The following is a 13,958-nucleotide window of genomic DNA, read 5'->3' on the forward strand; positions in this document are numbered from 1 at the left end:
CTGAAAAGAGGAAAGTGCAGAAAACTCATCCATGAAGTCCCAGGTGACAGGACCCCAAATACAACAATGCTTGCCCCAAGGCTGGGGTGTTATCAGTTTCTCCAAGGTAAATGGAAACCAGATATTTACTTATGCTAGGGACTAGAGCATCTGTAGTAGTCTGGGTCTGAGTAACTGGGATGAATGCTGGTGTGCACTGTAACTGGGTATTTGGGAATCAGATGGATGTATGTACAATGGACTGTCAGACATTTTCACCTAGTCATGCAGGAGTGCAATGCTTCTGGGAAGGGCCCTCGAGGCTACAGTGTCCAGACACTGGCACTGCTGCATCAGGCAAATGCCAGCTCCAGGAGAGGCAAATGAGCTCTTGCTGGCCAGAAATAAGGGTTGCAGCAGTGGCTCTCAATTGTCAGCGTCCGGCTAGCTCCAGCACTGCTAGCAGCACGAGGGGCACTTCTCCCGAGAGCTGGCTTCAGGATAGCACCTAAGGCAGTGCCCAGCTTGCGGCTGTAGGCACACCTTGTGCAGGACGGAGTCCAGTAAAGGCTGCAACCAGCGGAAAGAAGAGGGCGGACTCCAACTGTGGCTTAATCCGGGCTTTAATGAACCCCGGAGGGACCGACAGGAGAAGACGGGTGGGGGGAAGGGGGGGGGGGGGGGGGGGTGACAGCAAGTTTTAAGGGAAAGGGAGAACAAGGGAGGTGCCAGGCATTGGGCCAATGGGGGTGCAGTGGGGAGTGGGGTCCAAGGGATTGACACGTGGGTATCACCAACAGGAAACATTCTGGGGAGGGGCCCCGGTTCCTCAGCCAACCATTGAACTCCCCTGCTGGAACATTCTAGCAGTAAGGGTGGGGAGTGAGAGTGATTGGCGGGGTACTGGGGAGGGATCAGAAGAAAAAATACAGGGGTTTCCAGGGAAACCAGGGCGGAGTTTAGGGGATACATTGTTGGCTGGGGTGGAGCCAGGAAGACAGACAGCTCCAAAGGCGGGAAGGGAGAACTGGGGCAGAACCATTTTCAGACAGAAGGGGATTGGAATAAACCAACCTAATAACTTAACAAAACACACTACAACAAAGGGTCATCTTCTCTGCTTAGTGTTTGGCTCTGGTCCAAGCCAGACACAAGATGGTTACATTTCTTGAGCGATTAAAAGATCCCTGGGACTGTGTGTGGGCACAGAAGCACTTGTGGCCATGCTGGTACACACTGCCAGTTTCTGAGACCCAGCAGCCACAGGCAAACCACTTTTGGGAATCCTTTGTCCTTTAAGCTGAATCCCCAGCTGCACAGGAATGTGCAGGCAGGCCAGAGCCCCAGGGACTGCTGGCAGCACCCCACTACAGGTGACCGTCCTGCCATGCCCAGGAAGGTGGGTGGTGGCTGTTTGGTCTGTCAGTCCTGCAGCAGGATGAGCCATTCCAGGATTATCCTCTGTGAGTGGGCAGCTGCTCTGCACTGAGTGTCACAGCTGCAAATACAGCCAGGCAAGGGGGAGGCTGAGGGGAGTTGGGCACATCCCCCCCATGTGCCGAGAGGCAGCCTCAGAGCCCTGGTGCTCTCTGTGCAAGCTCCCTGTGGGCATTTCAAAGCACATCTCGCACGAGTGCTCTGTGGGGTGAACTGAGCCACGCAGAGTACGGGGCTTGCAGAAAGCTCCCTGTGAAGGCAGAGCTCCTACCACACTCTCTGCACCAGGCCCTCATTTCCAGACAGCCCTGACAGCCTCCTGGGCTGACACCCGCCAATCTCACCTCTTCCTTGGGTGTAAATTTGATTTGCAGATTCTGGCACCTTCCTGCACCAAGAGTTCCTCTGGGGGGCTTCACTTCAAAGGGACAGGGCTCATCCTCCAGCGCCTGCTGCTTCTGATGTACGGCTGGTGTCATGTATTTGCACTGATTGCTCTGGGCACAGAAACCAATTGTGTGAGGTCTCCTCGTGCTCTGAGACACTGACACGGTGCTGAGAGCACCCACAGCCAAACCAAGTGTGGGCCCCATAGTCTACAGCAGGAGGGAAGCCCTGGAGACAGGGCAAGCAGATAGGGAACTACTGTCCTCAGAGGAGGAAGAGGAATGGGTGAAGATGGCAGCAAAGCAAAGCATCAGCTAATGGAACAGGTTGAGGCAAACCAGCCTTGATCTAGACCCTCAGAAGCTTCCTCAAACACACTGTAGACCCAAGTGCTCAGGCAGCCACAGGAGCAGAAAGGGCAAGAATCACAAAAAAAACCCAACCAAGAAGTTCCGTGTTCAATGTTGCCTGTGCTTTACCTTCTGAACAGGCTTTACGGACCATCTGCAGGGTACTCGGAACCAGTTGTAGAGATGGATTGTCTCAACCTTGCACTGCCCAACCACGACAGCAGAGTAGTGCAGAGTGTTCTTGGAAAGTTCAATTGACAGTTCAGACACATTGGCATGAAGACGGATGTTATATGTGGGGCCTTTTGTCACCTGGAGAAGGACAGAGAATTCAGTGGAGCATGCAGGTGACATCTGCTGCTGTGCCCAGCCTGCTGCCTGCCCCAAGAGCTGTGGTACCTCTATGGGCAGCAGCACATCCACATCGCCCCGTGGCCGCCGCGCGCTTTCGAAGCGCACGTCAAATTTCTTGATGTAGCTGTGGGGCAGGCCCTCCACCTGGTCCAGGTCCACGCTGAAACCTTGAAGAGATGAACACAAAGCAGCTGAGATACACCAGAAATACAAAATGTGTCATAAGCACATTAAGGCCTTACAGGTGTCCTGGCTGAGAGGTCTGGCAAAAGCCCCACGCCGTGCTGTGACCTGGACAAAAACTTAAGAGTGCACCTGAACACCCCTCAGACACAGTGAGCCACTGGGGGATGGAAGGGCAGCCTTGCCTCAAGGCCTCTTTTGGAAACCTCTTTTGATCCACCAGAGGATCTCACAGGCTGTTTCCTCAATAAAGGCTGAATGTAAGTTCTGTGACAGTGTGAACTCCAAACAAAGCACTTCAAAAATACAGCAGATCCCACTGGTTGGCAAAGTAAGCCCACAGAGTGCCCAAAGAAACTTGATGCCCATGGGAGCATCAAATTTCTGCCCCTAAAGCTCCCAGCAGGGGCACTGAGAAGAAAAAGCTCAGAAACCTCCCCAAGTTCAATGGCTTAAGCTAATCTGTCTGAGACACCTCCTTCAAGGCCACAGGAAGTGTCTCCAGCACTGCTTACCTGTGTCCTCCAGGACAGATACATTGACCTGGAAAGACACTGGGATCTGCCCATGGTTGGTGATCTCCAGAGTGCTTCTCTCAGTGAAACCCTTCCGGACAGTGCCCATGTCCAGGACATACTCGGGCAGCTCAACTCTGCAAGGAAGATTAAGGACAGTCCTTAAACCACAGCCTGGCTACACATCCAGGTGGATGGAGGATACAAATACAGTGGCTATTTCTTTATTCACTGCTGTAAAAACTCAGCTCAAGCCATGAAACCCATGGCCTGACCACCTGGCAATGACTTTGGGAAGTCAGGAGGAGTGCAGGTCCTAGGTTTTTTCAGCTACTAATGGTACCTGAAAATAAGTTTAAAATGGACACTGGCCACAGCTCCTCTGCCATGAAAACCCAGTGTAAGTGAGTATACTAAGTCTCCACTGGTCTCAATGAAACTGCTTAGCCTGGTGTACAGCCTGAGCCTGAAATTGCTTTGGGTTCTAGGAACAAGATTTGCCTGCACAGGAAATCTTCATTGCTCTGCAACCAGATCACACGATCAGTTCTGCAGAGCATCTTCTTCCTGAATTGAAGCTCCCATGCTTGTGCTGCATCATGATGGTGCAAAGGGATGGAGCAAGTTACCTAGATAAGCCCTGCCACCCCACCAGGGTTCAAGCCATCTGATTTTGGGTTTTAAAGGGTTTGCTGACATGTGCAGTTCCCTTCTCCTTTTGTTCAGTGTCACAGCTGCACAGCTGTTAGTTGGAAGCAAGACTTCAGCTGGGAGTTGTCTCCTTCAGAGCTAGGCAGCAGGGACAGAGTCTATGCTGTCTGGAAGGGCTTGAAGATCTGCACTGGGTCCCCCAGCTCTAGGGACAGAACCCCACAGCTGTGGGGAGCTGAGCAGTCCAAAGCTCAGCGTGGTGCTGGGGAAGGGAGGACACTCCACTGCTCACAGGCAGTGTGTCACAGCCACCAGAGCCTTTCTGTTCCCAGCTCTGCAGACCCAAGGAGCTCTCAGGAGAAGAGGACATGGCTGGGTGTTCCCCTGGGGCACCTGGAGATGGGAGTCCCTACTCACTTGACAAGGCTCTGGCACAGCTCCCTGTCAGGGAAGCTGCTCTTCGGGGGCTGGGATGTGAGCTTTTCCTGCAGCTCCAGAGCAGCCTTCTCTATCAGCTTCCTCACCATGTTTATCTGCAGCTGACTGTTTGGCTGAGGAAAGGGAAGACAGGGGCTGGTTAGCAAAGGTCCTTCCCAAGGTTTACACCTGAGAAAGGATCCCACCCCACTCTTGCTGGGAGGGGGTGTGGGGTCCTCCTGTCTGGCTGCTCAGTGCCTGTGACACCTCCTGCTCTCTTAGCCAGGACCTCATCTCCAGGGAACTCCAGCATCTTTGCCTGCCCAGACACTGTCAGCAAAGCTGATCTGGCCAGGCAGACAGACAAGCCAGGAACCTTCCAGAGCTCCAGATACTTGCCTGCCCCCAGCCAGTACCCATGCAGCTTGGACAAAAACTGTCTTGAAAGGGGGACCAAGCTGGTGCCTCTTGGAGATGAGCAGGGCCAGCACAGCCCCTGGGCACAGTCAGGCAGCTGCTGTTAAGGGCTGTAAATCTGGCAGGGCTTGGGTTGGAACCAACAAACTGCCCAGCAATGACCTGCATCTCCCTCAAAGCACCATCAACTCCATCCCTGGAGCATGGCCTTCAGGATCTCTCCCTGGGGTAGCCAGAAAGCTGCTGCAGCCCCAGAAGAGACCATGAGCAGAGGGGCAGCCCTAGGGGCAATGCTGAGGTGACACAAGGTTGTCAGTGGGCAGGGAGGTCCCAAGTGTCATCAGGGCAGTGGGGAGCTGCTGTGGGCTGCAAGGGGCTCAGGTGACATGGAGAGGGTGGCCTGTGCCAAACAGGGCTGCAGTTGTTCTTACTACAATGCCAGAGTCAAGGATGCTGGGCTGCAGGTCCTGAGTCTTCGGAATCAGACTCTTTGGAGTCTCAGTTTTTGGGGTCTGAGTCTTCTTCTGAACAGCTGATTTATTCCTCTGACTGTATTGTTGCAGGGGTTTTATGAGCTGTGTCAGAGGCTTCTCATGTGTTTCTTTTCCTGAAGGAAGAAAACATCCACAAAGAGAAGTGTGAACAAAGTGCCCGTCCCATTGAAGCTGGGAAGTCCCTACCTCCCAACACTGGTTTCTTCCAGAAAGAAATCCCTCAAGCCATCTATGGGAAGTGGATGCTGCTGCTCCTCTCTGAATCCTCATGTTCGCTCCCACCCATCTCCCTCCCCACTGAGGAGCAGCTCATCCCCTGCAATGTCACACAAACCCAACCCTGCCAGAAGCCCTGCCAGCCTCTCTTACAGCTTTCCCAAGCCTTTCACTCAAGCCATCGTCCTTCAGGACCCTGCCAGATGAGCTGGCAGGCTCTGCAGGGTGGTTCCTGGGACAAAGTTCACATGGGATCCTCTGCTCAAGACTCATGAAGCAACCAGGGGGCTTGACTTGGTCTGGGAGTCCTGCAACCCTCCAGGCTCGGTGGAGGTTGGCATGAGCTGCCCTCTGGGCCTATGGTAGGGAACGAAACCAGAGGGGCCTTTCCTGAGGGCAGACAGGCAGTGCCCACCTTTGGTGTTCCAGGGCAGGTTCAAAGTGATCATAGGAAAGGATGCCTCTCCTTTCAGGCAGATATTTTCTGGTTCCAGGTCACCCACTTTAAGCTGATAAGTCCTGCTGAAGGCTCCTGGAAATCCAGGCATGTAAGAGAATTCCAGCACTTGCTTCTCACCAGGTGCAACAGAGCCCTGCATGGAGAGGAGAAGAGAGAGAGAATGTATCAGAGTGTTTGATGGGGACGGCTCAGGGGACAGACAGGCTGAGCAGACAGGTTCTCATCTAGAAGAAACCATCAGACCACATCACCTTAGTGATAAACATATTACAGTATTGGCTTTCACAACTGTTAGAGTAAATACTATGTGGTTTATAATGTTGACTTTTGTAAAAGAAGTTTTACTAAAGTTTAGAGTTCTTTTAATGCGAATGTTGTGTTGTGATACCAATGTTGGTGAAGAGTTGTTGTAGTATTAACACTTAACCAATAAAGGAATGGAAACCTGTTGAATGTGTCAAAAAGTAAAAAATGACCAGGGCTAGAACAACTGCACATGCTCCAAAAAGGTGAGACGGAGGAGGAACTATGTTAAAATGTTTCAATATGTATAAGCATTTGTAGATATGGATTAGGCTGATGCAGTACCCAAGGTGTATCAGGGGTGTTGCTGTGTTGACTGGTCTGTGCCTCTGCCTCAGCACCCAAGCCAAGCACCCAGCGCTGTTACTTCTGCTTTGTTGACTTTGTCTCCTATTGTCTCTTATTAAATTTTCTTTAAATTTTAACTGAGGAGCGGCCTTCATTTTTCATACCTTCTACCTTCCTTGTGCCCTAAGAGTCGAGCCTCTGACCCTGGGGTGCTGTGTGTCCTCCCCAGGGCTCATAAGGCTGCAGCCCCAGCACAGCCTGATGTGAGCACAGTCCGATGGGAGCACAGCTCTGCTGCTGATGGGGTTTGCCCTCGGCCAGCAAGAGCCTGCCTCATCAACAAAAGGCGCTTCTGCTGCCGCTGTGGAAGGGAAATCCCCGCACTGAGCAGGGCCAGCAGCTCCTCTCGTCCCTTGTAGGAGACAGGCATGAAGAAATGGAAAGCCAATCGGCTTCCTCTTCCCACCGCAGGGAGGGACAAAGGCAGGAGCGCTGCTTTGGCTCAAAGGCATCCAGGCAGGACTGAGAAGCTTGGACAGCGGTGGGATGCTGCTAGTTTCTCTCCAGCTCTTCCAGCCCCGCTGCTCCCTGGCCCCCTCACTGCCCCACAAAGCCGCTGCACAGCAACAAAGCTGGAGGAGGCAGGGAGCAGCAAGCCTACTAAGGGATATGTGATCACACAGCCTGGGTAAGGTGACCCTCAGAAACGCTCCAGTGCCAGCACAGCCTGAGATCTCAGCCATCGGGGTCCCCTGAGTGACTGTGAGCAACCAATGAAATTTTAAGTTATGCCACAACAAATGTTATAAATCCACTTTTTGACATGGGGTGAAAAATTACTATAGAGGCTGTAGACGTGCTGGGAGCCTTGATACATCCCACGTGTAAAGGAGATCGCTAGGAGAAAATGCAGGCAGGCTCCGTGTCTGGGGGCTGCAAGAGACCTCCCCCTTGGAGGCGGACAGACCCCGAAGCTCGGGAAAATTTTGCCCGTCTGAGCAAGAGTCTTCCTAAAAGGGCTGAGTTATGGGAGGAATCTTAGCATATACAAGCAGTTAACACTGACAGTTTTTCCCGGCCGTTTTTGGTTTTTTGTTGGGCTGGGAGCACCTGGAGGGTCCGGCTCCCTGCAGAGCCACTTCTTCCCTGTCTAATCCTGCTGTTGCCGCTTCCCCGCTCGCCACGGCAACCCAGCGCTCTGCTGTTCCGCCGAGGGAGCCGCCGCCGCGCCCCGACCGTGACAAGCGGCGGCTGCTGAGCCCGGTGGCCGCAGCCTGCGGGACAACTGGCCCCGCTGCGGGCCCACGGAGCCCGGCCCCGCTGCCGGCCGATCCAGCCAGGCCCTGCTGCCGGCCCACGGAGCCCGGCCCCGCTGCCGGCCGATCCAGCCAGGCCCCGCTGCCGGCCGATCCAGCCCCGGCCCCGCTGCCGGCCGATCCAGCCCCGGCCCCGCTGCCGGCCGATCCAGCCCCGGCCCCGCTGCCGGCCGATCCAGCCCCGGCCCCGCTGCCGGCCCATGGAGCCCCTCCCGCCGCGGCGGGCACGCACGCTGGTGCGGTTGGCAGCACTTGCTCCATCTGCCGAGCAGGAGCCGACACAGCGCCTCAGGGCTCTAGCGGTGACGCTCTGTCCCCGTCCTCTGTTGCTCTCTCCGTTTCTCATTTTCTCTCTCACTCTCTTTTCTGTCCCCTTCTGGTCGGGACCATACCCTTTCTTTACCAATAAACAGTTTTCAGATATAAGGGTTTGTGCCTTATTTTCATCTGAGAAATCTATCAAAAAGAATTCTCCTCTGCTTCCCTTCCAGCAGGACAGGACAGTGACCCACGCACCTGTGCCTCCCGCCGGTGTCTGCCTCTGACAGCAGAGCCACCCACCAGCCAAGGCCATGGGGGAGTCTGTCAGGAGAGCACTTGTTTGACCTTCTCTGCCCACAGCAGAAATTGCTTACAGCCCTGTCTCTCTCATGGCTGGGTTTGGGGTTTTCCTCTCCGACTTTCCCCCTCCCCACCTCCCCCCCTTTTTTTTCCCTTTAACACTCTCCTGGGCCACCTGACACAGGGCTGGGCTCAGTGACTTGTGCTACTTACAGTGGTGGGGTTGACCAGAAACACACCAGGCAGATGCTGGTCTGCAGGGCTAGGCTTTAGCACCCAGTTGAATTCAATCTTGCCAGTGTTCTCCAGGGTGACCTTGCTGTGATGAATTGCATTAAACATCTGGAGAGAAGGCACAGGAGAGGGAAGTTACAGACCCAGGCCTGCTGCTGGGAATCTCCTTCCTCCCTCCTGGGCTTGAAAGCAGACACATCATGGGAGCAGGGACCAGGGAGGAGATAGGGGCACTTGGGAACCTGGGGAACCCCCAGGCCCAGGGCACCTGCACAGCACCAGGGAGCTCTGGCAGCACACAGAGCTGTGATAACAACCATGTGAGGGCCAGCAATAAATGAACCAGGGCACACAGGCCCTCTGCCCTCTGAGGGGTCACCAACAGCCAGGAGAAACAGAGACAGCACTGAGGCGTTCCAGGAGAAAAGGCACCTGCGTGCAAGTATTGGCAAGCAACATAGATGCAACAAGGGAGTCACCCGGGGCAACACAGACAGGGCCAGCAGCTGGAAATATCTGTGGGCTTTCCACTGAAAAAGAGTGAAGTGGGGATTATTCTGGGACAGTCTCTCCAACTGTAGTGCCTGGAAGCCCAACTTCTTCCCTTGATTATTGTGTGGATTAAGCAAGAGCTTTAGACAAGAGCATCTCCTTGGAGGTCAGGCTTTAGGTGTGGATCAGCAGAGAGATGTCTCAGGGACACACCCCTCAGAGCACCCTCACTGGGACCCTGCCTGCCCCAGGAGGCAGTGTTAGGTACCCTGAAAAAGAGGCATTCCCAGCATTGTGGAGAGGGTTGGAGATGGCCATTTTAGAGCAGCTTGGATGCCAGATGTGTCCCTCAAAGGTTGGACTTCCAAGCCCCAGAGCCAACAAAGGGGCTGGGAAGGGAAGGGAGCCCTGGAGCGAGGTGGGCAGGAACCCACCAAGGCAAGGAGCTGTGCCAGGGATGTGTGTGGTACCTGAGAGCCACAGTTGGTCTCCCGGGGGCTCACAGAGTAGCTGATGCATGCGGTCTCCCCAGTCAGCACCACCTCGTAGGTGGGGCCTCCCTCCACGTGGCACAGCGCCGTGACATTGGAGATGGTGTTGAAATGGCTACAGAAGGTGAAGGAGACCTGCTGGCTCTCTCCTGGCTGCAGCACACCAGACAGTGGCAGGATACTGAAAACCTGGAGGACAGGAGAGATTGAGCTGTTGAGCATGGCAATGGATGCAGAAGAGCATCTTGGAGCAAAGTGCAGCTGTAGCCAGAGGGGCCTATTCCCCAAACACTGCCAAATCACCCTAATCTCATCCTGCATCTGTGCCACTGACCAGTGCAGGGACCATGGGGAAAATCATCTCCCATCCTCACGGGTCAATGCATTAATTAATACACTACATTAAAGTAAACGTCTCCTGGCAGTAGAAATGCTCTCTGATGCACAACTTGCCTTTAAAAAGCCTTTCTTACTGCTTTTAGAAAAGGTGGACACTCAGAGTGAGAGCTCTTGGAGCTCAGGGAGCTCAGAGAAGAACTCCAGCCCAGCTCATCTGACTCCTGAGGCCTTTCCCCTTTCTCTCTGATATATATGGTGTGCTCTCAAGGTGCCTCAGCAAAAGCTCCTGCAAAACTTTCCTATGAGATGAGGTCCAGGGGGAGCAGTGCCCTCCACAGGTGCTGCACTGCGTCCTTGGGCAGCCCTACAATGTGTCCTGCAAGGCCTCTCCAACAAGCAGCTGCTTCAGCAGCACTTTGTGATGGGCCTGCAGGGATGGGAGGCCCCTCTGTGGCCAATGCTGAGGGCCCCCAGTGGCACTGGCAGCTCCAGCCCTGCTGGCCACACTGACAATGTGCAAGTGAGACAGATTCCCTCTTACCTCCTCTGCTTCCAGGGGAGTGTGCAGTACATCCGTGGGGGACATGGTTCCCACCAGCCCTAGTGGGATGTAATACCGTCCACGAGTTTCTGCTGGCACCTGGAAAACAAGCCATTTTCTGTGCTGGGAGGAAGAGACAGCCACTTTGCAAAGTCTCCCTTTGTAAGACAGCTCCAGGGCCAGCAGTGCAATAGCAGCTCTGGGTGAAAGCAGAGCCCTGCAAACAGGGAGTCTGGCTGTACTGGGAAGAGGCTCCATGGAGATCAGGATCATCCCAGCTTGCTCTGGGAAGCAAGCTGGAGGTCTTATCATCATGCTGCATATAAAAGCCTCATCTTACATTGCGAAGGAAACAAGGCAAAAAATCCCACACTCAACACAGGTCTGTAGGATCTGAGTGAGCTTCTCCAAGGAAAACTCTCCTGTTTCTCCCTCCCACACACTCCATGTCCAGCCACTGGCCCTGCTGCCCAGCCCACTCTCAGGGCACAGCACAGCAGGGCAGCAAAAAGAGAGGTCAGCAGCACAAGCGTGACTTGTTGGTGGCAGGCTGGGGAGGCAACACAAGCACTAGGTGTACAAGAAAATCTACCTCTGCTCCTGAAGATTGGCTAACATCCTGAGATTCTTCCAGGGCTGTGACTGGCTCCTCCACATTTCTAATCCTGAGGCGTCTCCTTTGAGATGCCGAGGAATGCAGACTGGGTCTCTTCTCCTTTGGTGGTTGGGGTTTGAATTTATTAAGTTCATATCTGGAATATAACATAACTATGAACAGGGACCTGCAGTGGGAGGGAGGGACACCTGCACCAGCAGCTCCTGGCCAGGATGCAGCCCCTGGGTGGGTGCTGGCACACTGAACTGAGAAATGGTTGGATCCAGCCCTTCCCAATCCAGGCTGGAGCAGGTCTGTTCTAAAGGCAGCCCAGGGATGACACTGAGGTGCTGCAGCAGCTGCAACTGCTTGCATTGAGCAACTACAGAGGACAGGCATGAACAACTTGTGGGGATGCAAAAAGCACAGTGGGAGTGGCAAAGACAGAGAAGGCAAGCAAAAGGTGAGATCTGAGGCACCAAGGGGTAGAGCTGGCCACTGATGAGCCAGCACAGCCCCCACCCCCAGTGCCCAACACCAGAAACTGCAGCTCTACCAGGGATTTATCAGGAATGTTTCCCTGACAGTGTTCGGGGGCTTGGTTGACATTGTCCAACACTCCCAGGTGACTCAGGTCACATCCCCCATTTTAAATTGAAGCAGGTGCTCAGGGTAACTCTGCTTGTGTTTCTAATGCCATGTGAGGGACACAGCTGAGCTGTGCCTGCCTGTCAGCCTGCTGAGCTGCAAGTGCTCTCCACAGTCAAACACCACCTGGATGCTCCATTCCCAGACAGGCCTGTAATGACCTGCTCCCCAAAGAATCACTGTCTTTAGCTTTGTAGCTTGTTATCTAAGCCTGGGTTTCATTTCTGGATGAGGTGCTCTCTCATCATAACCCCCAAGAGATCCCTAATCATCTATTCCACTGTCTTTAGTTGTAATGAATAGTTTGAGGCAACTTCCCAGGACCATGGTGCCCAGAAAATGACATTTTTCACTCTAAAGTAGAAACTCTCTGGGAGACAGGGATAGGAGATAATGTGATGAACAAGTCCTGCTGTCAAGCACTACAGAACCCATAAGGGACATGTTGCAGTGAGGGAAAGTCAAAATGAGTAACAAGTGTCACAAAAAAAGGGAGTGAAGAATCCAAGGTGTCCTCTGAAAGCTGACCCCTGGGAAAGAAATTGTCCTGGCAGTAAAGGAGTTGTCTCAGAAAAGAAGGGAAGGCTGTTCAGCTGGCTATTCAGCATCAGCCCAGGCACTAAGTAGCTCTTTGTCTGGTGTTGGGACTGTCTGGGCATCCTCCAGCACAATGCAAGGGAGGAAGGTGAGGAGCAGAGAGAAGCACCTGCAGAGAGGACCCATCCCAAAGCAGAGGGGCCAGAAGGGCCTCCAGCAGCACTGTGGGAGGTGGGACTAGGAGCCCTTCATCAAGGTGGACATTGCCTCATGCCACAGAAGTCTGAGAAAGCAGCTTTCACCCTAGCTTTCCTTCCCAGGGAAACCACTGTGGGGGCAGCACCAAATTGTAGAAAACCCATTCCCTGGGCATCCAGCCTGAGCACAGCTGGTCGGTGTTATTTGCATAAGAAAAAGCCAGAAGCAGTCTGTCAGATCCCAGGCAAATAGTACAAACAGGACACCAGCAAGAAGAGCTTCAAGGAGAGGGCAAAGGTGCACATACCTCAACCTGTAAACCTGGCTCTTGGAGTGGAATGACCAGCGGTACTGGACGGGCAGTGGGCTGCAGTTGGTCATCTCCAGGGAACGCACTTCTTCAGCACCAGCCACGATGCAGCCAAACTCCAGGGAGCTGGGCTGCATTTGGAGATTTGGGAAGTGCACTTCTCCCCAAAGGATGATACGCTCCACAAAAGGATGGCCCCTGACCAAGTTTATATTCAGAATCTTCTCTTTTTTCCAGGTCTTAAAATCCAGTTCATAAGCTGGGTCAAACGCGACATAGAGATGACAGGTCTCCCCTACATCCACTCTCACAGGCTGCAAGGAGATGAGCAGTAATTAATCACCTGTGGGATGATGCCCCAAGGTCTGACAGCATGAAACAGTAAATGCTCCAAGTGACCCCAGCACGGGCTTCTCAGTTCATGGTTCATCTCTCTACAGCAGGGGTCTGGCTGCAGGCACCACAGGCCAGTCCAGGATCCCTCAGGCTCCCGTTTCTGTGCTCAGCCCCAGTACAAGGGGGTGGCTGCTGGAGAGCTGGCATGGCTTTCCAGGAGACACCTTCCCTGCATGGCTTGCCCAGACCCAGCTGCCTGCTCCCTTCTCCCTGTGCCTTAAAGCCAGGATGGATCTTCTCAATTCAGATAAGATTTTGATTCTTTCAGCAGCTTTGCTGATGCAGCTCAGGCCAGCCCACTGCTGATGCTACAGAATAAACTTCTTGACTCAAGGAGCTCCCAACAGAAAGGCACCACCACATCCCTCCTCTTCAGACCCCACTAGAGGAGGCCAGGGCTGCTCACCTGGCCACCTGGGAGGGGCTGCTGCTTCTTATCACAGACCAGGAACGGCCGCTCCAAGTCCAGCATGAGGTCCAGTGGCAGCATGCAGGTGTTTTTTAAAGCCAAAGGCTGGTACTTCAGCCTCAGGACATCACTGGGTTTCTATGGAAACAGGAGAGAAGGAAAACCAGCCTCAACTAGCCATAGACGTCCTTCTGCTTCTGATGCATCTCACATTCTTCAGCCCCACAAGTGCATCCATCTCTATTTACCCTTTCTATTTGTTTCTACCCTTCCAGGCAGTTTTTCTTTATAGCAGATGCTTTTCATGTTTAGAAACCACAGCATCATCTGGGGGACAGGGAAACACTCCCAAGTACAGATGAGGGAATAGGCCCCTGAGAGGAGGTGGCTGCTTGACCAAGATCTAAAGCAAAAAGTGAATCCAGGCCATTTGTCTGCAG

General features: G+C 53.7%; 1 protein-coding gene across 1 annotated transcript in view; it reads right to left on the reverse strand.

The window, feature by feature from the left end:
• The window catches only part of LOC136561416 (hydrocephalus-inducing protein-like), a 74,189-nt gene that overhangs the window by 23,931 nt on the left and 36,300 nt on the right, over nt 1-13,958 (reverse strand). Inside the window, exons 21-32 of the mRNA XM_066557712.1 lie at nt 13,516-13,656; nt 12,711-13,027; nt 10,426-10,624; nt 9,525-9,734; nt 8,542-8,670; nt 5,816-5,993; nt 5,122-5,297; nt 4,274-4,407; nt 3,206-3,342; nt 2,553-2,674; nt 2,272-2,465; nt 375-549 (exon numbers count right to left, since the gene is read on the reverse strand). Coding sequence (XP_066413809.1) covers nt 375-549; nt 2,272-2,465; nt 2,553-2,674; nt 3,206-3,342; nt 4,274-4,407; nt 5,122-5,297; nt 5,816-5,993; nt 8,542-8,670; nt 9,525-9,734; nt 10,426-10,624; nt 12,711-13,027; nt 13,516-13,656 — 2,112 coding nt within the window. The remainder of the gene's footprint in view (nt 1-374; nt 550-2,271; nt 2,466-2,552; nt 2,675-3,205; nt 3,343-4,273; nt 4,408-5,121; nt 5,298-5,815; nt 5,994-8,541; nt 8,671-9,524; nt 9,735-10,425; nt 10,625-12,710; nt 13,028-13,515; nt 13,657-13,958) is intronic.

The sequence above is a fragment of the Molothrus aeneus genome, chromosome 11, assembly GCF_037042795.1.
Source record: "Molothrus aeneus isolate 106 chromosome 11, BPBGC_Maene_1.0, whole genome shotgun sequence".
NCBI lineage: Eukaryota > Metazoa > Chordata > Aves > Passeriformes > Icteridae > Molothrus > Molothrus aeneus.